The sequence below is a fragment of the Ambystoma mexicanum genome, chromosome 9 (assembly GCF_040938575.1).
Source record: "Ambystoma mexicanum isolate Mex_15411 chromosome 9, UKY_AmexF1_1, whole genome shotgun sequence".
NCBI lineage: Eukaryota > Metazoa > Chordata > Amphibia > Caudata > Ambystomatidae > Ambystoma > Ambystoma mexicanum.
This window is the reverse complement of record NC_090931.1, coordinates 539,657,329-539,684,022: the sequence shown is the minus strand read 5'-3', so window position 1 is coordinate 539,684,022 and position 26,694 is coordinate 539,657,329. Positions and strand designations below refer to the sequence as shown.

Sequence of the window (26,694 nt, the reverse complement as noted above, 5' to 3'; positions counted from 1 at the left end):
CTATCTGGCGGAACACACTGTCCAAGTTAGCCCAAAAGATTTGGAAGTGTTTTCAAACGCAACATTTACCTAGTTTCTCATGTTACAGGGGAACACAACTCACTAGTAGACACCCTAACCAGAAGTCTACAGCTACCCACTTAACTAGAGTGGCATATTCACACAATGTAAAATATCTTCACACAATCGGGGCATCTACCTGTAGGCCTATTCACACCAAAGCAAAACACACAGTGGCCAGATTTGGCATCCAGCTTTACCCAACCAGGATCTAAGGGGAAAGCCCTGTGGAGGAGTTGGTCAGGGAAATTTACTTCTATTTATCCACCCATAGCACTCAACAAAATAGTGCTCAAGATGCACCAGGAACAAGTCGCTCTAATCCTGATGGCTCCCATGTGAGCTCGACAACCATGGTTTCCACACCTACTCAAACTAGCAATGTGCAAACCAATCAAGCTTCCATGCCCATTCAACATGGTGTCCCAAAACAGTGCAACAACATTCCATCCCTACCCTCAAACTCTGCACTTGGCAGCTTGGCTCCTGAAGTTGGAGTTTGGACATTCACATTTTCCACAAAGGTGTGCAGACATCCTAAAAGCTGCACAGAGGCTTAACACAAGACTGTTATTTTAACAAGTGGAAAAGATGTGGTGTTTGGTGCAAGACACGAAACATCAATCTATTGACTGCTAAATGGTTTTTCTTCTAGACTCCGGTCTGGTCTTTTATTCTCTCACGGTACACTTAGCCACACAGTCTGCTTACACTACATCTCAAATAGTATCATGGTGGAAAGTTTGAGTCATCAAAGCGTTCATGGAAGGAGTTAAGATGGTATCACCTGGTTTGGTCCTGAATGTTGTACTCCAACTCATTGGTCCAACTTTTGAACCAATGCACAAAGCCAGTCTGAAGCGTTTCACTTACAAGACTGCTTTTCTAGTGGCTTTCACTTTGTAAGACGAGTCCGTGAACTACAAACACTCAGTCCAAGATCTCTATCATTCACAAAGACAAGGTGTTTCTTAGAACACATCCTAGGTTTTCACCAAACTTCATATTGAAGTTCCATGTTAATCTGTTGAACTTCCCGTCTTTTTTCAGCATGCTACATGTTCAGCAGAAGAAAGCCTCCATGCACTGAATGTAAGGAGAGCAGTAATGTACTACCTAAACAGATCACGTCTCTAAAAACGCCTTCAAGATGGATAGTCCAATGCATCCAGCTTTGCTACTCGCTGTCAAAGACATTACCTTTTACACCAAGAGCTCACTACTCTAGGCACAGGGTCTACTTTAGCATTAATTGTATGTTCTTTTAGATGCAATTTGCAAAGCTGCTACTTGGAATTCCATTCATACCTTAATACAGCATTACTGCTTAAACACATTAAATCATATTCACACATCCCACTGTACATTCACACAACCCATCTTCTCAAAGTACAGCTTGCTAATCTGTACATAGCATGTGACCCTAAGCAGATCCACAAGCCTCGGAAAGGCATACTTTACTCACTAATAGTATTTCTGATGCTTGCAACTGCTTAGAATCACGTGCACCCACCATTGCTACGCTCTTGGAGTTGAAGGTGTATGTTTGTCTTTACATTTCTACTTTTGTTTCTTGTACTCGTGCAAACACTACATGCATCCTCATGTCAGAAACAAAACAATCTGACACTTCGATGCGTGAAGGACCATGGGTACAGTCGACAGTAGAAAGTATTACAAACCTGCCCAGTCGACCCTTTTTGAATTTCGAAAACAAGTCCTGCAATACTCAGACCACCACTAGATTTTTCCCTAGGCATAGCATGTGAATCTAAGTAGATACAAGCATCAGAAATACGGTTATGGTGAGTAATGTATGATACATACTGAAAAAAACAATAGTTAATGTGCAGTTAGATTTAATGCAACAAAACACCTGAAATTCAGCAGATTTGGGAAGTCATGACCAGCTTAACTTGGCATGTTCCGGTTGATGGCCCCCATAATGCCATTTTGCTCGTCATTGTGAATCCCTTCTCATATGTATGTGCCTATAGGCTTTGCCACAGGAACACGCCCCTTTGTCGAGCCAAGTTCCATGCATTCCAATGGGGGTAACCTGTAATCAAGATGGCGTCTAAACCCCCCCTCCCCCCTCCCCTCCCAATCCTCTGGAGACAAAATGGTGGGAAACCAAGAGGGCGTGGCCACGGCACAGGAAGAAGGAACTCATTCCTCATGAAGCTCCTTACCTTCTGAAATGGCACAAACAGCTACCATATCCAAGCAAAACATCCAGTTACTATTGAGGCATAGCCTACCCCACATCTGCTGCCTCTCTGCTACTCCATTTGTGAGCAAAGATTCTTTGACTGATTTCGACTGATTTATGGCACCAATGAAATCCCAACAGATAATTTGTCATTATGTATGGTGCTTTTTCCCAAAGGGGGTTACATAGAACATTTCATTTAAAACAATTACCAAATCTGAACTTTTATCAGCATCGGAAGGATGAAAGACCGAATCAACCTTGCTGAGATTGGAACCTGCGACCTGCGGATCACCCACAGATAACTGCAGCGAGCGCTCCACCCGCTGAGCTATCAGACTGGGGGGGACAGGGATTCTAAATAGCTTAAGGAGGTAATTTCACAAATGCTGATGCAGCCCTAGCAACTGATTTTCTAGTTTTCCCTCCTCAGCACCAGCCTCAGATGCCAAGAAAAAATGAGGGCAGCGCCCTGGTCTATAACTCCCCCTCTGGGGGCAGACTAGCCCTTGGCAGTCCACACTGATGTCAAACCTTCAAAGACACTTGGATTCGATCTGTAGTTTCCGCATGTTTTCGACTCCCTGTCCCACCACAGCCATCTCCCTCACGCCCTCTTCTCCAGATAGGTTCACCGGCACTATTGGCAGAGATCGCTGTAGAGCAAGTTACCCCCCTCTCACAGAGGGTATCGGTGTTTCACTCCAGGATCTTTGCCACACAAACTGAGGCTGGACCGAAGTAGTGTTGTACCCATCTTTCCTCAACCTTTTCCTACCCTTGGAAAAGTTCAAGATGGTGACGCTGCTGCACATTGCGGAGGCCATCTGCGAGGGAGACGGGTTGTGTTCGCTGGACCTGAAGGACGCATATCTGCATCTCGCCATGTGGCAACCACACTGTTCTTGAGATTCACAGTGAATGGACTAGATTTTCAGTACAAAGTCCTGCCGTTGCATATATTTAGCTAGTGTTTTGAAAATCGGGAACACACTGGCGTCCGCTTTCCATGCAAAGAGTCACCATGTCTATCCCTACCTAGGCTGGCTTATACCCGCCAGCTCTCCAGAGAAGACTAAATATCACACTATGGGGACAGTTTAACTTGACAGCCACTCTGGTATACTGATTAACAGTGTGCCTCCCTGTGGGGAGGGCACTTAAGAGACTTGTTTGTCAGGTAGTTGAGTCAGTGTGTTGCAGGTGGTGATTTTTCCTAGAATGTGGGCATGGCAGCATAAGCATGAGGCAGATTACTCTCCCCAATGCTTAGTTTGAAATAAAATCGGGGCCAGTCCCAAGTTTTCTAGCACGACCCGGAAGTGATCAGTCACTGTGAATCCGCAGTTTGCGTCTCAATGCTCTGTCCTTTACTGAGGTAATGCAGCCAGTTTTCTTACCATGTGTGCCTTTTCTTGTTTGTGTCCCTGTCTGTCTGTCTATATCCTGTCTCTGGCCCTGGACTCCTTTCTGTTGTACTCTCCCTCATCTCCTTGGCAGACTGCAGCAATATTCCTCATGTGGAATCCTTCCGACAGCTTCCTCCCTTGGTCCTGGATCATTACTCATTTTACTCCCCAACCACTCTCTGCAACCTTGTATTCATTGGAGAAACTGCTACAGCCAACTGCTCCAAGGAAACTCCTAATACGAAGTTGCAGTATTTTTCAGTGTCTGCTTTTTCCTCCAACTTTATCTATTCCTCGCTGGGTTTTACAGGTTTCAGGGTGTTTCGGTTTCTCCTGAGACATTGTGGAGCTCCATAGGGACTATCCTTGCCTCATCAAATCTACTTTAAACGCAAAAAGGGCTGGTAATGCTGGTGGGTGACAGCATTGGTGTACCTATTTTAGAGCAGAGCTCTCCACCCGATAGCTGTAAATATGGATGACAACAGTGAGGGAGGTGAAATGTTACACTCCTACGTCCCATCTCCTTTCCTCCATACTTATGGGGACATTCCTCCGTCCTGTGGAACGGGACCGGAGCACTTTGTAAGAAGTATCACATTTTTCAAAAATGTCCTTCCTCTTTTTACGCAGGGTACCGCACATGGCTGTAACCCTGCCCTTCTTAGCTCCGCCCAGCGCATCACCCATCAGTCCTTTTTTCCGCTCGCTCGGGACTGGACGCACTTGCATCTTCGGAAGATTTTTTTCCTTCAAGTTCATCCTCTCTTGCTCTGGCTTCGCGGTCGCATGGTAGTCTGTTGTTTCAGCTAGACTTTCCAAATTCTTCTCGTCAGCGATGCATCGCTATGGCTGATCCCCATCCTCTTTGTTTAGAGTGTCTGGGTCCGGACCACCGGTGGGCCTCGTGCTTTTATTGCGACTCACTTTCGGTCCGGGCGCTTCAACTTTGTTTTGAGCGGTGGGAAGAGGTGTTTCAACGTACTCCCCCGGCACATTTTCAAACTTTCATCGACAAGGAGAAGAAACGCCCAGTGAGTACCCCGGCCGGTGACTCCTTCCCAGGGCCTTCCCGGTCCGGGAGGAGCGTCAAAAGCGATATTAGTGGGGCTGGCCCGAAGTTGCCTTCCAGACCTAAAAACTGTACCAGAGTTTTCTCCGAGGGCTTCCGTAAGGGGCCTATTGACACCGGATTACATTCCGAGGCCCCTCCTGTGGGGGGTATTTGTGGGCCCTGTTCTACTGAGGCATCAGGTACCGGAGCTTGCTTCAAGGTCTCCTTGGCTGGAGCTTCCCGTAAAAACACTGGGGTACGCCCTGAGGCCTCGGTTGAAGTTGATACCGAACGGAAGTTGGAGCCCCCTTGTGAAGAGGCTTTTACCGGACTCTGGTCTGAGGCCCGTCATTTAGAGGCTAAGGTGACCAACAGTTCTGAGAGGCCTGTTGGTCTTGTTGGTGAGGTGTGTGTGCCTCATCGTTCCTGCTATTGCGTTGACTCCAGATCTGTTGAGGGGGCACAGTGTGAGGTTTTGGACTGTAATCCCTGTTACTGGCAGTGCCGAGGTTCCTAGTTTGGCTGTTAGCATGTCACAGAAACAGTCTAGGCCACACAGTACCGGTTCAGCCGAGGTTCCTTGTGTTGAGGCTAAAATGAAGACCCCCTGACCCACCTGTGGGGACCCCTGCTTCACTTCCACATGTCGCAGTTCTCCTCAGGTACTGACAAAGTGGCGGCTGTTCCTGCCAAGACCATGGTGGCCATTTTGGATACATCCATTACAACTACGCCATCGGTTTATGACTGGAATGCTCGGATGCCCCTACCGCACAATGTCTCGCTTCCTGTGGCATTGGTGCCCTTGATTTATGTAGACACCAGTGGGGAAGAGCCCTCTTGGCAACCCTCTCCATTGAGCCCCTGGAATTACTCCGCTTATGAGGCCTCCTCCTGTCGCGCCCAAATCGGCAGATGTCGCCTTTTTCGGCAAGTTTTAAAAACTGATAAGTTCCTACTCCATGAAGGAGTACTTTTGAGGGTTGTTTAGGGAGATCTGCCCGACTGTCCCACCTGCAGTTCCTGTGGCACCGCCGCCCTTACTGGCTGGGCCTCCCAACTCTTCCACCCCTGCCTCTGTTGTCCCCAGTGGACAAGGCTATTGTGGTGCAGGATGTGACTCAGCCTGATCTGGACCTGTCAGATGACGTACAGGGCGATCAGGACAGCGAAGACCAGCCCCGCTCTGTCAGAGCTTTTCACGACCGGGTGCTGGACATGTCTGTTGGATGTTCCAGTACCCGAGGCACCCACTCTGCAGGAGGGCGTGCTTTTGGGGGCGTTCACCTCATCTCCTTCGGCGCGTACTGGCTTGTTCTTGCAGACAGACGTTTTGGCCGAGGTCTGGAAAGTCTGGGAGAAACCACATGCTGGACTTTGTCAACAAGAAGATTGACGCGCGGTACAGGCTCCATTCTTCGGAAGAGGTAGCCTTAGCGTTGTCCCCCCCCCCCTTCCTCCACGGTAGTGGCTGCAGCCACTTTGCAATCCAGACCTGCGTCATCCTCTTCTACGACGGCTACACAGGTTCTGGCCAAAGAGGACAAGCTTCTCGACTCCCTTGGGAGGAAGATTTCCGCTAACTCAGCCCTGCAGCTGCGTCAAGCCAATGGAGAACTGGTGTTAGTGGGGGCGAATATGAATATGTGGAAAGGTCTGTCGGAGTTTCAGGGGTTTATTCCCGGTGAAAAGCTGGAAGATTTCAATGCGGGATTGTCGGACGCCAGGGTCTTGGCACAGGATTTGCTGGAGGCTGCGGCGCATCATGTTGACACCTCGGCCCGGGGCCTTATGCTTGGCGTGGATACCTCTCATCAGGCTTAGCTGCACGCCACCAAGTTCTCTAAGGAGGTGCAGGACAAGGTTTTGGACCTGCCTTTTGATGGCAAGGAGCTCTTTCGTTCTACAACAGATGTGGAGCTGACCAAACTATGGACAGCACTCGTACTGCCAGGTCTTTCTGTCCTGGTAAAACCTCCTTTCAGGACACAGATGGTCATCAAACCCTTGGCCTTCCTGGTTTCAGGGTTTTTTTAGATGGGGGAAATCCTGCAGGGTTGACACCCCTTTGGGAAATTCCCGCTGAAGGCAGCAACGGAGTCAGTTTTTCTCCCGCTCTTCAGCCTCCTCCTCAGGTTCAGGTGGTGCTGCCACCGAGAAACCAGCTAAATGAGGGTTTTCTGCGCTCGCACGAGACCCCGGTGGGAGGATGCATTGCGTCTCATTGGGAGGCATGGCAGACCATCATCAAGGACCGGTGGGTCTTGTCAGTTGCTCTGGCGTGCTTCCGCTTCCCCCTACCCCACCCATCAATCCTCCCTTCCAGCAGTCGGGGTCGCCCTTCCTCAGAGCAGAGATTCAGAAGTTACTTGATCTCAGGGCAGTGGAACCCATTCCTCTAGGGGAGCAAGGGGAGGGCTTCTATTTCCGGCTGTTAACGGTGCCGAAACCCAACCAGGCTGGCCTGCGCACCATGCTAGATCTTTCACAGTTCAATCTCTCTACCCCAAGAGAAATTCCAGATCACACCCTGTCAAAGTCCTCTTTACAGAAGGGTGATTGGCTCAATGTGGTGGACCTCCAGGATGTGTATATGCATATCCTGATCTGGAATACGCATCGGAGATACCTACGGTTTTCCTTGGGGAAGAGCACTTCCAGTTCAGAGTTCTCCCTTTTGCCCTCAGCTCGGCACCACGTGTATTTACAAAGATGTCGGTTATCGCAGCTTACCTTCGGCTTCAGGGTATCCATGTGTATCCGTATTTGGACGATTGGCTGCTGCACAGTCCTTGTCCGCTGGAAGCCTCGAGCAATCTTCAATCTCTCCTGCAACTTCTGTTTCACCTTGGGCTGACAGTGAACTGGCGGAAATCTTCCATGATGGTCTCTCAGGACTTGACTTTTCTGGGTTTTCGTTGGAACACGATTGACTGCAGTGTCTACCGGACCGGTGACAGAATGGCGGATCTGTTGGCCACGTGTCAGATGTTTGCGCAGTTGGAGGGCATGTCGGCCTGGTGGTTCCAGAGGCTTCTGGGCCTCATGGCCTCGTGTGTATTGGCTCTTCCTCGGCTTGAGATGAGGCGGACACAGATGGCTCTTCGGAGTTCTTGGTGTCAGGCGGTGTATCCGAACTCCAAGATATCGATTGCGGCTTTCATGAGTGGACCTGGTGTGGTGGTGGTGGTGGTCTCTCAGCAACCTGTCGATGCGTGCAGGCTTTCAAGACCCCGCTCTGATGGCAATGATCACAACGGACTCCTCCCTTCTGGGGTGGGTGTGACGTTGGATCTTCAGGTCTCCGACCTCTGGTGGCCCCAGACAATTTCCTTCATATAAATCACCTAGAGCTTCTGGCGATCTTCCTGGCGCTCAAGGCGTTCAGGCCGGTCATTGCAACAAAGTGGTTTGTGTCCGCAGGGACAATGTGGTGTCCATGTTTTACATCAACAAGCAGTGGGTCACCAAGTCTCCTCCTTGTGGATCTTCCTATTCAGATTTGGTAATGGGGGGTGGGGGGGTTCAACATGCTGTCTGGCTGGTGGCAGTACACATCCCGGGCCAGCTGAACGTCATGGCAGATGCCCTCAGCCGACAAACAATGGTCAGCTACGAGTGGGAATTGAAAGCAGAGGTCCTCTTACAGATATTCCTGTGTTGGGGCACTCCGGAAGTGGACCTCTTCGCAACATCGGCAAACAAACTTCCTTTGTGTGCCTCCAGAAACAGCCTGGGAGCCTCCTCTCTGGGAGATGCTCTCGAGATTCCATGGCACAACATGAGGGCCTATGCTTTTCCGCCTCTGATTCATAGGACTATTTGCAAGCTGAAGAACACGGTGAACTGTTCTCTACTACTCATAGCTCCGTGGTGGCTGGCCAGTTTCTGGTTTTCAGAGCTTCAACACCTGTCAGTGCGTGCACCGATCAGGCTTCCGCTGGTTCCCGACCTGCTTCACCAGAGAGATCGGCAGCTGTGGCACCCCTCCCCACAATCGTTCAGCTTGGCGGCATGGTGCCGGAGTTCAGATCTTTGGAACATCTTAACCTGTCTGCTGACATGCACATTATTCAGGCAGTCAGGAAGCCCTCGACGAGGTCTCAGTATAGAAACAAGTGGCTTTGGTTCAGTCACTGGTGCTTAGCCAAACAGCTGGACCCCAGGGTGGGATTGGTGACCTTTGGTAACCCGCAAGGCAAGCAGGCTTCCAAAGCGACTATTTCCAGATGGATTGCTGCCTGTATTACGGAGTCCTACACTATTCAGGGTCTCCAGCCTCCTAAAGGGATTCATGCACATCTGGTACGGGGCAAGGCAGCTGCTGTTGCCTTTCAAAATGATGTCCCCTGGGAGACCATCACGAAAGCTCCTACATTGGCTTCCCCATCAGCTTTTCGTAAACATTACTTCTTGGACCTGAGCTCCGGATCTGATGCTCAGTTTGGCCAGGCTGTGCTGAAAACTTTTTCAGTAGGGGTTTCCATCCACCCGTAGTTCCTATGAGGAGTGCTTGGGAATCTCCCATAAGTATGGAGGAAAGGTGACTGGACGTAGGAGTATACCCAGGTTACTCACCGTAGTGGCTACCTTACTCCTAGTCCATAGTCCCCTTTCGGCCATGCGCCGGCCCACCGTTCCCTCTAATAAGCTTCCTCTATTTTTGCTTAAATGTCTCTGACCTGGCGATGGAAAAGGACTGACTGACGGGCGATGCGCTGGGCGGAGCTAAGGGTGGTGTTACGGCCGCTTGCGGTACTCCATGTAAAAAGAGAGGAAGGACACATTTTTGAAAAATGTGATGCTTTTTACAAAGTGCTCCGGTCCCGTCCCACAGGATGGAGGAATGTCCCCATAAGTATGGAGGAAAGTGGACTATGGACGAGGAGTAAGGTGGTCACTACAGTGAGTAACCTGGTTAATCCTTTGCGAGATGCCTAGGAGGCGTTTAATGGGGGAATACATAGATCAGAGGAGAGGAGCCTATTTCAGTTAAATAATGAGGCCATGACAGGCGAGCTCAGATATGAGCTGATCAGCAGATATGAGAGCATGGAAAACATAAGTTTCACCGATGCAGCAGACTTGGACTCAGGTAATATGCGCAAGAGGAATGGACAAGGCAAAAGCAGACTGATGGGCGAGTTGAGCCGTTCGAAATGTAGAGTACAATAACAGGGACATACGAGAGATGGGAGTGTTGACAGAGATCTTCGAGCTGCTGCATTCCGTATCAATACCCATATGAAGGTCAACGTGTGGCTCTCCAGATGTTTTGGACTAAGACTCCCATACGCCTTCACTATTACCTGCACAGGAAAACGATTAGGTAGTTGTGCTCTAAAATATCCTGAAATCTAAAGATTGCAGAACCGTGCCATAGAAAATGACATTTCTTAGTGGTTTGACCTGGTGCAAATGACTGAAGCAAATAAGTGCCATTTAAAGGAACCTGTCCCGATATAGGAATTGGTGGTAGCCATGTGTACTCTAAAGTCATTAAGGGCACCCGTGCTTGATGAGTTAAGGTGTTTGCCAAACTGCATGGAACTGGAGTGCTGAATTATTTGTTTTTGTCCAAGCATTTGCGTTGCTGTTTGCGCTCTTTGATGTAGACAACAGTGCTTGACCAACTTAAACAAGCTGCAGCCTCACCTGGTTGATTTGATCCATCCCAATTGACTGGGCTTTGACCCGCAGTGATCTACATGTGCTAATATCAGGAGATTGGTTATGATAATTGCCTGTGTGGGAACATCAGCGGATGAAGCAATGATGGCACTAGATACTGAAAAGGTGTGCAACAAGGATCTTGGGCTGATCCTGTTGTGCAAATCGCTGTTTGTGATGGTCAGTCATGATTGTAGTTTCAGCTGTCTCTTTCTCCATAGTTACAAAGAAGGGCTGCCCTCTCCCCATTAACCCTGGTGATGAAATCTCTGGCCATAATCTGAAGGAAGATGGCAACTAGCATGGTTATAAATGGGCTGGAGTCCACTGTTTCCCTCTATATGGACAATGTCTTCTACACTATACAGCTAAAATAATCAGTGGTGTCAACATTTAACATAATGGGTTAGTTCCGAACATTTGGCGCTCAAAGTAGCAGTGTATTCTTGAAGCAATGCTCAACAGTCATCAAACTGGTGGACAAACCCTTCAAATATTTGGGTATAAAAGTAGATGGGACTGAAGAAAAAAATATTCCAATAAAAACAATGACAACTCACTAATAAGTGGAAAACAGTTAAGCAAAAGACCAGATCTATAGGGGGAAACATCAGGGAGAATTGTACTTGCAAACAAAATTATAGTTCCTAAATAAATCTCCACAGCAAGGCTTGTTCCCTTCATGTAAAGGTTTGTATTACCTTAGATGTGTAACCTTAAGTTTATTTTGGACTGCCAGGCAACCGAAGATACTTATTCAGTAGTTGAAGCCCTATGTTACGTACTTGATCTTAAGATCAACCCTACGGGAGTATTTGGGGAGGCCAGCCTATTATGGTGAACTGGGACGCACTGAACAGCCAAACCGAATCAGAGTAAGTTGGGAGAGGCAAGGTTTAATCTCAGGAGGGCTGTGATAATCGTCTAGGGCTACAATGAGCCCACACAGAACACTACCAATAATTCAAGTTAGACAGGTAAATAAAAGCACACAGTGATCTATTAGGCCTTTTAAAATACACATTACATCATCTAGGGACATTGTCAACGTCCTATAAAACATATACAAAAATTCATCCTTCGTATAAGAAGGCATTTGATTCAATAACTAGTGCAACATGGTTTAGTATTCCAATGCACAAAAATCAGGGAATATGCTTTAGAATAACCACAGAACAAGCTCCAGAACACTTCGTTAAACCTTAAGATGGTTTGGGGCCTTGTTCCCTAAAGTCATCAGTTCCAAAGTTTTATACCTTTCAGGTAGGTTTGTAAGAAATTGAACGATGCCAGTGGATGTGATACAAAAAGTCAAAAAGGTAAGTAAACTAACTTCTTCCCAGTCACTAGGATAGGCCTCGAAAGGTATCCTTGACCAGTACTCCACTGACCAGTCAGCAAAGATTAGTTAAGAAACAGGACTTTTTGCCCACGTAACCTTATGGAGAACAGGGAGGGAAAGGAGCAGCAGGTGTGTAACTTACCCCTTGCACTCCCATTTCTTTAGAGACAACTGAGGCTTCCGGTATCTATTGTGGACAGTCTTCTGTTTGGTCTGGTTGAGGAAGGCCCATGGGTTACTGGTGCAAAGCTCCTTTTTAGGTGTAGGGTTTTTAGTTGGTTGCGGTGCTTAGGAATTGGTTTCAGACTTCTTCCAACTGAACACCCAAAAGACTGGTCTAATATGCAAAGAATACAGATTTTAACTGGAGTCGGGTCGCGACAGGTGTTCCATGGATTACCCAAGGAGCAGGTCCTGCACAGATGTTTTATGCAAGAAGACAGAAAATGCAATAGCAGTTGCCTTGTTCAAGTTGAAGATCCTTCCAAGTTCCATGGCTGCACTCGGAATGGTGACTGCTGCTGCGCGGTAACCTCGGAGACAGCTGGTCAGTCCACCAGTTGGTCCAGGGACAGTTCTGAAGGCTTAAAGCACGGAGCCTCGAGCTGGCGTCTGAGACTGGTTGCTCCTAGCAGTCCAGGGGACGAAGCACCGAGGGTCTTCTTGAGCAGGGCTTCACTGAGACTTGACTGCAGTTGATGCTGGTCAGCTTCAGGGGGGTCGTTCTCTTGTCGACAACAGGCTGTTCTTCATAGAGGATCTGGACTGGAAGCTTGTCCAGGTCCACCAAGGATTCAGTGATGGATAGCCCCTTGCCACAAGATCTGCCCAGCAAAAGACATTCAGACACTAGAATGTGTACTGGGACAGCCAGTCCCTATTCTGCCCCCCTTGACACGCCATCCCGGCTTCCACACCCACTGACTCCTTACTGGAGAAAACGGCGTTCCCTGGGAAAGGGCTTCTCATATAAGAAATATCTGGACCAGAGAGGGCAGCCAGGTGGCCAAAGAACAATATGTTCCAAGGGCAAGCAAAAACCTTGTGGCAAAGCCATCTTGGGCTGCTAGCCACTTTTGGCCCTTTACTTGTGCAGTTTTGCAATTACTGAAAAGTTAAAAATATGGTGGTAAAATATCTGCTGCCACAAGCTCATCCTAGGCACACTGCAAATGTAACCACAAAGCCAAGTTGTAACAGTAAAAGAAATTCACTGAGGCAGTCTCCCAGTACTAATTGTCTTATTAACTGATCAGTTTCCCCATAAGAATGAGCAAAAAGACCAGGGAAATAAAGCAGGAGGCTTTAGTTACCTCAAACGTCAGGCCAAAAGTCGAAACAAAGCAAAAAAGAGGGTGTCCCATATGTCTTTTGGAAGAAAAGAGCGAAAAGAATCTTTCCTAACACTGGATTGTTCCTGGCACTGCAGTTGTAATGGACTGTGGTACAAAAAGCAGGAAGATTTTGAATTCATCTTGACCTTTCGCATTGCCCTGGGCAACCCTCCAGATATTTTTCTCCCTACCATGCCTTTACCAAAGGACGGATGTTTAAATGTACACATATGGCTTTAGATTTGTGTGCGCATGTGTGTGTGTATATGTATATACATTTCTGGCGCTTGTGGATCTGCTTAGATCACATGCTATACATAGTCCGACATCTAGTGGAAGTCGCAGAGTATTACAAGATTTGTTTTCAAAACTCACTGACGTAGTCTGGGCATGGCTAGTAATACTAACCCTAGTGTGACGTGTACTGTAATCATGGTCCTTCGCGTGTTGAGGTCCCTCGCATAGTTTTTTTTCCGCCATCAAAGTCTGTTGCAATTGCAGAGTTCTCTTCCAGGCTGCTGCCTTTGATGGCTAAAGTTGTACTTGCAGGCTTTCTTTCCTTTGTTTGCCTTGCCCCATGACTGCTTGACTGCTCCTGATGAACACACTCATTGTCGACTGACCAATCGACGACCAGACGTGGCCTTCTCTGCCCTCTTAGGGCTTCGGCCCATAACAGGGAGAGGGGGTAGGTTCTTGAGTGACCTCGTTAGAGAATGCTTATTCGATCATCCCCTTTCTTTTTGTTCTTGCCCATCTGCCCTTAAAAAACAATGGATAACACTCATTTAAATTTTGCCCCTCTTGCCACTGAAAATTGCTGTGGAAGGACATGCACGTTCGCTCGAGTTGAACAATTGTCCCCGCATTCCTCCTGTGACAGCATGGAGCCCAACTCCAGGAAGTTCAGGCTATGCTGCTGAAATGGGCAATGGAACCAGTCTGGACGGCTCTGGGGTTCCAGGGTATAGTACAGATACTTTCTGGTTCGCAAGAAGTCACACGGGTGGAGGCCCATCCTGGACTTGGGTTGGCTCATCAAATTCCTGTAGTTCCAGAAGTTCAGGATGGTCCCGTTGCAGCACCTGCTCAGCCAACTAACTATAGGAGGGAGATTCCCTGGTGATGCTTGATCTGGAGGATGCATATTTCCACATCACCATTCACCCAAAACATCAGCAATTTCTAAGGTTGGTCATCTAAGGAAGACTTTGCCAATTCAAGGCACTGCCTTCGGTCTCAAATAAGCCCCAAGGTTTTTTAGCTAGTGCCAAGACCCAATGGTGGCGTTCCTTCATTGGATGGAAGGAAGCGGGGCCTACCACTACCTGGTTAATTGCCTGGTCCGGTCTCGTTCTCACACCTAGGCGGTACAGCATATAGTGGAGATGGTTCAGACCTGGTGCCGTCCCAAGCCGCTCTGTTCCTGGGGGCCTGGCTCAACAGTCTGGTGCCTGGCATCCCCAGCGGAGGAAATGATGCCCGCAATCTTACAGTCCGGTCCATCAAATCCCTTTTGGGGATGATGTCCTCTTGCATCTGGTCCCTCCTTGCAGACTACATATGAGACCACTTGAGCTCCTCGACAGCAGGTGGGAGCATATCTCTGGTTCTTGGAAGGACAGGATAGCCCTTAATCGAGCTTTCTGCCAGGTCCTGTATTGGAGGTCAATTCGCCCCCTCGTGTCTCAGGGAATTCCAGTCAGGGCCCCTGGGCATCAGGTGACCTGATCAACACCCCACAGGCAGTTTTTTGGGCTCTTGTGAAAGGTGGTCAGGATCTTCATGGACACTACCGCAATGTATTACATCAAGAAGCAGAGTGGGACAAGGTTGCCCGTAATCTTTCTGGAGGCACAACCTGTGGTGCTTGGTCATTGCTCACCGGATGTTCTGGTCCCGTTCCACCTGGCAGACGTTGAGAACACCATTGCAGACTCATCCGGTAACTGCTGCCATGCCACGGGTGGGGGGGGGGGGTTCTAGCAAGCTTAAGCCTCTTGGATCTTCAGTGAGTGGGGCTAGCCCCAGATCCACCTGATTGTAACAGCAGTCAATACCAAGTGCCAACAGCTTGCCAGCGTGTAGCCTCTTGTGAGGAGTCTCAGAATCGCCTTCTCATTCCTGTGGGAAGACCTATTCCTTTACACATTTCCGCCAATTCCGCTGCTCCTACCTGTGATGAACATATACAAGATGATACTCATTGTACCGTCATGGCCCAGACAGATTTGGTACTTGGTCCTTCTTCACCTGTTGGTGGTTCCGGCCACCAAGCTGCCCCCTTTTCCAGACCTGCTATCCAGAGAAGGAGGGGCAATCTAAGCATCCCTGAACCGTTCAACCTGGCTCCTGCAGCCTTAGAATTTGGTAATTTCTCACTGCTGTTTGAGTCCAAGATTCTATCCAAGGTCAGCAATCTGCCAACTCTTGCATGCTACAAACACAAGTGGAAGCACTGTACAGTGTGATGCCAGTCACCGAAGATCTCGCCACAGCGTGTCCTACTGCTGCCTTGCGTTCTCACTGGCTAAGGCTGGCCTTGCTCATGCATCCATCAAAGTGCACTTAGCTGCAATATCCTTGTTTACCCAGGCTGCTGGCAAGCTCTCCCTGTGGTCTTTCAGACTTTTGAAGGAGTTCCTCAAGGGCCACTTTAGGACATTCCCTCCAGTGAAATGTCTTGCCCCGGCGTGTGAGTGGAACGTGGCCCTCTCCAAACTGATGGGGACTCGTTTGAGTCTATGCATCGGACATCTTTGAGGTTCCTCCCATGAAAGACTGCCTCACCTCGGCCAGGCTTGTTGGAGAAATCCAGGCTCTCTTCTGTAAGCCTCTATATTTCTTTCCACCAATCCAAGGTGGTTCTACGAATTCATCAGTCCTTCATGCCAATGGTCCAGTCTGACTTTCATTCATGCACACCTTTGTCTTAGCATTTTTTCTTTGCAAACCCTTCTGCACATACTGAAAGGTCCTTGCATTCACTGGATGGATTGCGTGCCTTGAAATTCCATGTGGCATGCACTAAAGATTTTCATGTGACTTCTCAGCTTTTCTTCATCCATGGACCTGTAGGGCATGGGAACGCCCTATTGAAGGCGTCCATCTCCAGGTGACTCTCTGGTTTCTTCGTGCATTGGCATCACTTGGCCAACAGACTATTATCAGGCCGGCCGAGAGCCCATTCCATCAGAGTGGCTTACTTTGGAGTTGATTGGTCCCACCAACTCAAGGGGAGAAGTCGTCCTTGCAGGGGCTTCTCTTTCGATACGGATTTGGTGTTTCAGCATAGCAGCAGGGCTTCACCGGGCAAACCAGCGGTCCAGGAGTTGCAGCAGGCGTCTCTTCAAGTTCTTCTTCGGATTCCTTTGTCCAGTGGTCGACTCTGCCTTCCAAGCCAAAAGCCTCTCCTTTTTATTCAGTTCTCTCCCTTTCATTCCAGCCTAGCTGTCAGTCACCCAGCAGGGTGCCTGTCCTTGCCGGACAGTCAGCCGGCCAATCGCTACAGAGTGCATTTGGGTCTCCTAGGAGACTAAGCACAGGGAGTTTTGGGCATCTCTCTCACTTCCTGCCTACCCTAGACACCCTGGAGCCAGAGGCGGGCTTCACTCGTGAATCCCGCCAAAGGCAAAGCGAACAATGGGACTAAACCTAGTTTGGCGTGCAGAGTAAGTCTCAAGAAGGACCTTTCCACAAAGAAATGGCGAAAAAAGACCAGGGCCATTTTGACAAAAATGGCACCCTTCGGCGAGTTTACTGCAGCTGCAAACGCAGCCTGCGGTAACTGCACACCACGGTAGTTAGAACAAAACCACTGCCACCAGCCATTCAGTGAGAAAAGGGCAACATAAAAATGTTACATGAGAAGCTACACAAAGTGGATACTAGGTAAACCCTCCAGCAACCTTTTGTGAGATAGTGTGTGCTGGGTCTAGAAAGTTACAAATGGAAGTAAAGTCGATGTCACTTCACTGCTCTGGGAAACAGTAGTTTATCCCACAGAAGGTATTTAAACATTGGGGAAATCTGCCACTGCATTGAAGTGCTGTGTGACGCAATGAAAAAGATGCCCATGGAGTTTGTCATGCTCCCTAACCAAAAGCAACACAGAGCTTAGAAATCACATGGGTGAGTGGGGTAAAAAAGGGTCTCGCTCTCTCCAGGTTAAAAAAATCAAGTCCTCAAAATCCAGCAAAACCGCTTGGTGTCTCTAAGGTGGAGGGAATTGGCACATTTCTGAGAATTCTCCCCAACAATGTGAATATTTGAAATCATGGACTTTAAATTTAGAAAGTGTTTTTGATGTTATCCTGGCTATGAGCAGCAGTCGGATGAGAGGTGTATTTGTATTGCGTGCCTGATTAGTCGTCCCAATTTTGGGTTTGTCTTCAATCTTAATCTGAAGCCCAGTATTCATGATCTCTCAAGTGTCATTCAATTTGTAATTTATATTTCAATGAATAAAGCAGACCCCTTGGGCAGACCATTACTCTTTTCTGTGATAGTGGTCGAGGGTCTGTCTGGGGAGAATCTCTCCATCCATAATGCTGTCTTTGGTTTGCTTATACATAAACCCTGCTAATGTGTTTTTCTTTTTTTGTGTGCAGGTTAATGGTGCAATTTATGAGGCCTTTAAAGGTTTCAGATGAAATAGTGCACCAGTATCAAAGCAAAAACCAGTACATTACTGCAGTCGTAACGGATATGGACCATGAGCCTGAAATTGATCCTTATGCCTTTGTTGATGGAGATGATGAGCTCATATTTTCTGATCCAAAGAAAGACAGACCGATGGGAGACCGTGACATTGGTAAAAAACACAAGGTTGGTGATAGCATTTTTGTTCAGTTCATACTTTCATTGATCAAATCCAGTGCTTCTTAAGTTGGAATATGTTTGAACTTTTAAGTCATTGTAAACGAGTGGTATTTGAAACAAGTAGCCATCATGCAGCTAATTTGTGGCTTTTCATGTTTTGTGCTGACAGATGACTACTTTCAGTGGCATGACAGTTTTTCTTGTGGCTCATTAAATGTATCCAAAAACTAAAAGGAATGTTCTGGTAGGGAATAGGTAGCAGGTGGGGTGGGGGCGGTAGCCTAACCACTCATCTTCACTAATGTCAATCCTTAAAAAAAACATTTTTTGGCATATTTGCTATTGTAGCAATAGTAGGAAAAGTCTTGAAAGCTAGTATTCTATTTATCTTTCTATATAAAACCAGAACTCTGAAGCAGTGATTCCCTGTAAAACCAACTAAACTCTGCCAAAGAGCCCAGACTCCAGTCTTCTCTCCTTTCCCCCATACACATGGTAGTCATCCTATGGGGACGGGACCAAAACCTTTTTGCACAGCAAATAACCTTGATTTGTAATTGGTTATTTATAACACACTTCATACCCAGAGGTTTGTAAGCGTGGACCTGGGGCTCGAACCCGTATTGCTCTGCGTGGTCTTGCTTCCAAGGTTAACCCGTTGCTCTTGAGCTATCCTCCCCAGAGGATTGAATGCCTCTGGCACACTCTTCCTTCACCCTCAGCCAGTCCCTTAATATACACCAACTGTATTGAATACCTACTCAGCATAGATCTTTTGCATATCTGCATATACTTTTTTTTTTATTCTTCATCGCCATGCTGTTTTCCAGTGATTCTTCCCATTTGGCAGGGGAAAATATTTTCAGATTACCAGGCAGATCTCTGAATTTGATTCCCCATACACACTAAATCACTTGTGCTGCATGTGACTCCCTGTATCCTTGTTTGCTGAAGATGGGTTCTGTGCTGTTCCATCAGACACACTACAGCAGTTTCTGGCATTTAATGGACAGATCGTTAGGAGCCTAGTTTTCTGTGATATACTGGTTCTGCAATTCCTTTCTGGAGGCAACTGAGTAAGGTATTTCAATGGTCCTGCAAGATGGACAAACTTCTACATGGCGTGACCCCAAGTGTAGTAAATTTGTGCTGGCTATATTCAAACATTGAGTTCAATGAGACCCCTTCAATTCTGTAATATATTGCAGCGCACAGGTTGGCCTTAGGTTATCAGTGTATGGTGGAGTCTCCCGTTTATTTTTTTTTCTTTTCATTTTTGCTTTTGAACAGCAACACACTGACCTTTTGAGTAGAGTGCTTTAGGGGACCATTCACCCTTTTTAAAAAAAAAAATTTAAACGCTGCTTTTGAAACCTACCCCAGAACAGACTGATAGTGCACACATTGCTACTCTTTTTCTGGGTACACTGTTGTGTTCCTTAGTATTAACTCAAAACCCACCACAAGCATCAGGTAGTAGCGACAGAGAGGAAGCAGTCGGATCCAGTGCAAGACATCAGTCAAACTTTTTTAGACCACAACAGAGGAGGAAGAGAATGAGGAGGGGGAAGAGGAAAAGGCCCAGGACCAGGATTCCAAACGAGACATCAAGCGAGGACAACCTAGTAGTCAACATCTCTAATAGGATTTTAAGTGGCCAAGAGAACAGAGTATTACAGAAAGATTTGAAATTTGTGCCACAGCCTACCGAAGCTCGCTCCGAGGTTGTGAATCCAGCCGTTATGACAACTAGACACCCGGCCAAGGGCTCAGCGCCTACCAGTGATCTGAGGTTGACGCTTCTGTTTCGGGTACAGGACCCAAGGAGTCCTCCCATGTCTGAGCCCTCTCATGGCCTTTCTTTCCCTCCCGCCAAGACCATGTTGCAAGGTTACAAAAATTACGAATGGGCATGTGGTGGAGCCTGCTCGGCCGGTGGCCATTTTGGATTTGGTAGTGGCCCACCCGTGCTCTAGCCCATTGAATGGGCATTGCAAGAACGTTCCAGTCCCCGTCCCTCTGGAAGCGGCAGCGGACTGTATGGTACAGGCATCTGGTCTCGTCAGGGGTACATCTACCCATCGCAGCCTTACGGCTACACACCTAAAGTGCCTCAGCGATTTGACCAGGAGCAGACACCCAGCTCCTCGGAGGGCTGGGCCCCTAGGGATCTACTAGTGAGGATCTCTTCTTCGAGCACTTCCTCCTCCTCATGCACTACCCTCAGATGACAGGGCTCCTTAAGGACAAAGTGAAGGAGGTGATCCTGCCGGTGGTGCTTCCCCATCCGCCTCCTCTATGCCCTCTGCCTGTTCCTCTGGCTTTTCTGGTACCAGTGCCTGTCCCACCCCCTGGGCCAGACCTTACTGGTTGTCTAGACCCATCCGCCTCCTGTACCACCGTCTCCCTGTCAACAGCCGTTGGACCGGTTTTAGGCTCCAAACGTAGGGGGGGGAGGGCAGGGGGCACTCAGCCGGCACCTGTGTCCTAGTGCCCGGACTCCCCTCCTTCTGTAAAAATAAAAGGGTGGCGGCGTGAGGGGGGTTTGGGGATTTAGGTGGCGGCGCAATGACTTTGATGACCGACGCCCAGGACGATGTACCGTCGTTATCCGTTAAGGCCTTTCATGACTGCCTTGAGGGCTCAGTAGAGTTCTTGCGAGTGGGGGACGGACTCTGTCCGAAGAAGCCCCCTGGGAGTCGGGAGTGCTAGCAGACGTTTTGCGCAAGCACACGTTTTGCGCAAGCACACCATAGTCTGCTCTTGCTGAAAGATGTCCTGCAGTTGGCAAAAAAAGGTCTGGGTGAAGCCCAGGGCCAACACCCAGATGAACAAGAAGTTGGACAGCAGGTTCAGGATGACGGACTGGGAAGCCGTCCTTCTGGCCTCCCATCCTCTGCCGGATTCTTCACTGGTGGCTGTGACCACTCTTTTCTAAACCATTTTCTTAATCTTCCTCCTCGGGAGCCACCTCTTGCTGCCTATCTAAGGAAAACAAGGTCCTTGAGTCTTGGGGCATACGTTATGCCATATCGTGGCTAAATCTGCAGCAGGCCAATGCTGATGCACTTTCAGCCATGGCTAACCAGAAGCTGTGGCGGGAGCTCTGGTATGATCTGCCTGACCACCCTCCAGAGAGGCACGCTGCCTTTTTAAAGGCTGGTCTGGCGGATTCCCAGGCCATTGCGCAGGACTTCATGGAGTCTTCGGTCTCCCACATAGACCCAGCTGTAAGAGGGCTGTGCCTGGGTGTCGATGAGGACGGTGTGGATGCATGCCACTAAATTTTCATCCGACATGCAAGAGCGGGTCCTAGTCCTGCCCTTCGAGAGTGTTGGCTTCTCATTATTCGACCCATGACTAGTTGACCAAGAAGAAAATCTCCACTCAAACCGCCAAGTCCTTGGCCATCCGGACAAAGCCAGGTCAAAAGGCCTTCCATCAGTCTCAGGGCAGCACCAAATTTAAACCCTGTGCTTTCACCAGCTTCAAGGGGTTCCAGGACATTGGTATGCGGTAGCCTGATTGGTCGCCCAGTGACAACGGGAGAAAGCAGCAGAGAGGACTTTGCATGTTTTTCTCCACGCACCCTCCTCTGCCCCTACCAAGACACAGTGACGCCGTGTTTTAAGAACACAGCTCCCAAGTAGGGGAGCCGGCTGTATATTCGTACGATCGTTCTTTTTTGGATATGCAGGTGGTGGAACCGGTCCCCCACTCAGGCAGGGGCTTCAGTTTCTACTCCAGGAATGTTGCGGTACCCAAGAACAACCAGGTTGGCCTGAGGGGATAGTCCTGGACCTGTCATTTCTCAATCCGTCTTTACCTCTCGAATGCTTCAAGATGAATACTCCCGCACACATTGGAATCCCTGTGTGCTGTGGACTACATGTGTTCCCTAGACCTCAAGGATGCATACCTTCATGACCCCATTGACAAGCCAAATCAGGGGTTTGTGTTTCATGATTGTAGTACCACTTCCAGTGCAAGGTGCTCCCTTTCAGTCTCAACTTGGCCCCTCAGGTGTTCACGAAGCTGATGAATGTGGTTGCTTGCCTCCTCTGACTGGAGGGCCGTCTCTTATACCCGTACCCGGACGACTGGCTGGTCGGGGCCAGCTCCCCCGAGGGTGCGGTGCACACTTGCCAATGGCGTTCTGCACCAGATGGTGTTTTTCCGCAACTGACGACAAATTTGCGGTTGACTACTGCCCAGGAGCTGGTCTTTCTGGGAGTGTGCTGGGACAAAGTGGCTTGGCTGGTGTTCCCCACTCCTGAGAGCAAGGCAGTGAGGCAGTTAATAGCCAGCTCGACCATCTCCGCATAGTGGTTCTAGCACCTTCTGGGACTGATGGCATCTGGCATGCTCGCGGTGCAACTTGCCCACCTCCAAGATAAGGTGCCTCCAGTTCCACCTGGCATCCAATTGGCAACAGGAGGCAGGGTCTGTTGGACAGGAACCCAATAGCCTGCTTCTCCAGGATCTTCACTGGTGGCTGTTGGACTGCAATATGGCAGTCGGAGCTCTCTTTACCTGGCCAGAGCCAACCTTGGTAGTTACAAGAGACTCCTCTTTCAGGTTCGGGGGTGCATGGTCCATGGAGGAAACCCTCAAGCGCATAATTCTGCTGCTCAAGCTCGGGGCAGTGGGCCTGGCGGTCCAAGCTTTTCTGCCACTCATCGGGGGCAAAGCGGTTCTGGTCTGGACGGACAATTACCTGACTGTTTTACCTGACCAAGAAGGGTGGCACCAATTTTCAGATGACAACTAGGACATCATACAGGAAGCAGTCTACTCGATCCCAGTATATGAGCAACTAGACTAGGTTTTCCCACTGGGCTTGCGAAAATGGGCTGAACCCCATCTCCTGCTAGACATGCTAGCATTCTCTGCACCTGTCACCTTCAGGTGACAAGAATTCCCCAGAAAATGTTTTTTCATCGGCCGGCCCGATTGTTAAGGCCCACCTCAACGGATTGTCCAGGCTTTTTCCTCTGTTGCATATGCCGCATCCGGTCTGCAATTTAATGTGGTTCTGATGGCCTTTCACTGCAAGCCCTTTGAGACAATGTCCTTTGTGGGCATCTGGCTGATGACACTGTTGGTGGTGCTCACCTCTGCATGCAGGGTCGGCGAGATACAGGCGTTTGCATCGTGTGAGCCCTTTAACATGTTCTTTTTCTCCTAGCCCGCTCCACCTTGAGGAGGGATTGCAGACGGAGGTCTGAATGCCGCATGGGGCTGCCATGGATTTCACTACACTGTGGGGCAGCCACTTCCTTCCTGCAGACCCCAGAGCCGGCAGGCGATCGCTGGCCCCCTCAAAGGGCAGTCTCTAGGGGTATGGTCTCGCCCTGTCCGGGTCCTGCAGGGCCCTGAGAGACTTCTATCCTTGCACCTTAGGTTGTCTTCTCCAGATCCTCCAGCGCTTCTTAAGCCGATAAGCCCCTCTTTGCCACATGCAAGTTGCAGGACAAGGGAGAAACGCTACACCCATGCCTGCAAACCCTGAACTTAGGGGCCTGGCTCCTGAGGTCATAGATTTCGGACACCTACAACTTCCTCAGAGCTGCATGGACATACTTAGGGAGGCAAGAAAACTTAACATCCCATATTGCTACTCCAGTAAATAGAAGCGTTTTGTTATCTGGTGTAATGTCAAGGGCGTCAATCCCATTGACTGCTCTCCTACTCATATTGTGTTGTACCTGACTTACTTGCTAGACTCTGGCCTGGTTTTTAATTCCCTGAAGGTTCACTTAGCTGCACTCTCAGCCTACTGTACGTCACAACAGAAGCTGTTGTGGTGGAAGATACCAGTTATTAAGGCTTTCATGGAAGGGGTTAAAAGAATTCATCCCCCCCATTTCTAACCCAGCTCCCAGATGGGACCTAAATGTTGTTGTATTGACTAGACTCATGGGGTCCCTCTTTGAGCTTATGCATAAGGCAAGACTCGAGGGTCTTACCCATATAACAGGCTTCCTAGTGGCTATTACTCCTATGCGAAGGGTCAGTGAACTACAGCCCTTTCAGTTCTAGACCCTTTTGTTACAGTTCAGAGAGAAGGTGGTTTTGCGCACTCACCCTCGATTTGTGCCTATATTTTTCGAACTTCCATGTGAACCAATCAACAGAACTGCCTACTTTCTTCCATAACCCTCCCAACATGTCAAAGAATCCTACATACATTAGATGTGCACAGGGCAGTCCGGTTTTACCTGGGAAAGACTAAACCACTGAGGAAAACAAACCAGTTTTTCTTTTCAGTGGCAGCTGGTAGAGAATGGCATCCCGTCTCTAAAGCAGCCATCTCGAGGTGGATTGTAAAATGCATCACACTGTTTCTCTCTTGCTAAGAGAACTGCCCTTCAAGCCTAGAGCACATTCTACTTGAGGCACTGGGGCTTCCAAAGCTTTCATTGCAAATGTTCCCCTAGAGTCAATTTGCAAAGCAGAAACTTGGAGTTCTGTACACACTTTTACAAGACACTATTGCCTAGACACTCATTCCAGCTCTGATTATCAGATGGGACAAACAGTACTAAGACATCTTTTCACTACTGTTCCTTCTCAAAACCCACCTCCAGGTACTGCTTGCTAGTCTATGCACAGCATATGATTCTAAGCAGATTAACAAGCATCAGAAGACCTGCATTACTCACCGTAATAGCTTTTCTGATGGTTGTATCTGCTTAGATTCACATGCGCCCACCCTTCCCGCTCGGGTGGAAGGAACATAGACGTCGTACTACTTTCTTTTATGTACTCACTCAAGATGGTCATTAGGCTCCCTCATGGCAAAGAAAATGGAATCGGAGGGACCTCGATGCATGAGGGATCTTGGGTACACTACACGTCACATTAGGTATAATATTACAGGCATACCCATGTCAACGTCCCCTTTCGATCCTCAAAAGACCATATGCAATTCTCTGTGGTTACCACTTGATGTCGGACTATATACACAGCATGTGAATATAAGCAGATGCAACCATCCGAAATGCTATTACGGTGAGTAATGCATGTCGTCCAGCTTGCTGCTTCGGTTTTTTTTCACTAGAGGGCACTGCACGTTGATGGCTGTTGAGTCGATGTCCCTCGGAGGCCTCTGTCTGAATGTCGTCAGTCTTGCGCAGCATATGTTGCTCAGTTCTGTTTTGCCGCGCTTCATGTTCTTCTGCAATGTAACTCTCGGTTCTGTCAAATCGCAATTCTTTGAGTTTTTGTGAGAAAGTCTTCAATACTTCGAGATGGCCTCTTCATCGGCTCCATCTACGCCCCGATCTGGCTTAAAAAAATGCAGAGTTTGTTGGGCAAAGATGTCCTCGACAGATCCCCACAGGGTCTCTTTGGTGCCTCGGGGCAGAGCATCCATGTTCGGAGTGCGAAAAGTGCTCATGGATGACGGCAAAAGCCTTGAGGTAGTGCAGAAGGAAGTTGGAGAGAGGTAAGCATAACAAATCCATTACCCCAACCAAATTCACTGCATCCTTATCGAGACCGTTGTCTCCTCGATGTAAAAGAAACACTCCCGTTCTAGATCTTGGAGCGGATCGCATAACTCATACGCTTCGCAGCACAATAAAAGGAGTCGTAGATCGCCTTCGACTTCATCCTCCAGTTCACCATAGAGTTACATGTCCTTCCAAGAACAGCTGCCCGGCTCAGTGGGAGGAATTATGTAAAGAAATGTTACAGGTGTTCGAGAACGCAGCCTTTCCTCCCTCGGAGACACCTAGAGGCGATACCCAAGGTGTAAAACCTGGTAGACACAAAAGTTGCGAGTCGTCTACCACTGCAAAGCATACTCATCAAGAGCGTGAGAAACCCTTGAGTAGAGAGAATGCCTCTAGGATGCACAAAATATAGTCCTTGTTGACTCCCATGTTGAAGCAGAGAACTGTCATCGATGCCTTCAGCGGCTTTCGAAGGAGAGGTTATCGATGCCTCACACGTCGACGTCAGTCAGTTCAGTACCCTCGACTCCTTCGAAGACGTTGAAGCCTTAGTCGATTCTATCGACTATCTTGAGGCCAATCTTGATTCCATCGAGGCCACTGACGTCTACATCGACCTTTACAGGTAGTTCTCCACCTGTAGTGACTGCTGTTGCTCCTTCACTAGAAAAAGGTTACACACCCCTGCCATGCTCAGATTACTTTAAAGCCTTAATTTATGAGGAGGCAGAGGATTCTGCTGGGGAAAGACCATTGCGTCTAGTGTGTCTAAGGCTCCTATGGCACAGGATCTGATCCCAGAAGTGGTCAGATTGAAAGACCTGCAAGAATCTTTGCAGGAAGCAAGCGGAATTGATACCTTCCTACAGAGGCGGCTCCAGGACGTGTCAACAGGTGTCCGCAGGGGACGCCAAAGAAGCCAACAAACACCAACAAAAACCGTGAGTGTGGCATGGGTGGGGAGTAGAGCAATCACTCTACTCCAGAAAACCCCCGCCACTCTATCTCACCTACCAATAACAGAGTGCCATAATACTAGCATGTCCACTCTTAGATGGAATTGTGAATGTTAGCATGTGAAAGTTTGCATTTAGAAAGTGCGCCCTACAGCCTCTGTGAATTTAGAAATGTGCCCAATGGCTTATCTGTGAAAGTTGCATTTAGAAGTGTGACCAATTGCCTCTCTGGAAAATTGAATCTAGAAGTGTTCCCAATAGCCTGCCCACTCTAACCTACATTTCAATGGCCCGCAGTATAACGTCAACTAATGATTGCTAGCATACGCCACACTTAGATGGAATCTCTAACAACCTCTCTACGAAATTGAATCTA

The 26,694-nt window shown here is 48.5% G+C and overlaps 1 protein-coding gene across 1 annotated transcript in view; it reads left to right on the top strand.

The window, feature by feature from the left end:
* Positions 1–26,694, top strand: part of MED13 (mediator complex subunit 13) — a 1,760,496-nt gene that overhangs the window by 476,820 nt on the left and 1,256,982 nt on the right. The window contains exon 10 of the mRNA XM_069615091.1: positions 17,692–17,908. Coding sequence (XP_069471192.1) covers positions 17,692–17,908 — 217 coding nt within the window. The remainder of the gene's footprint in view (positions 1–17,691; positions 17,909–26,694) is intronic.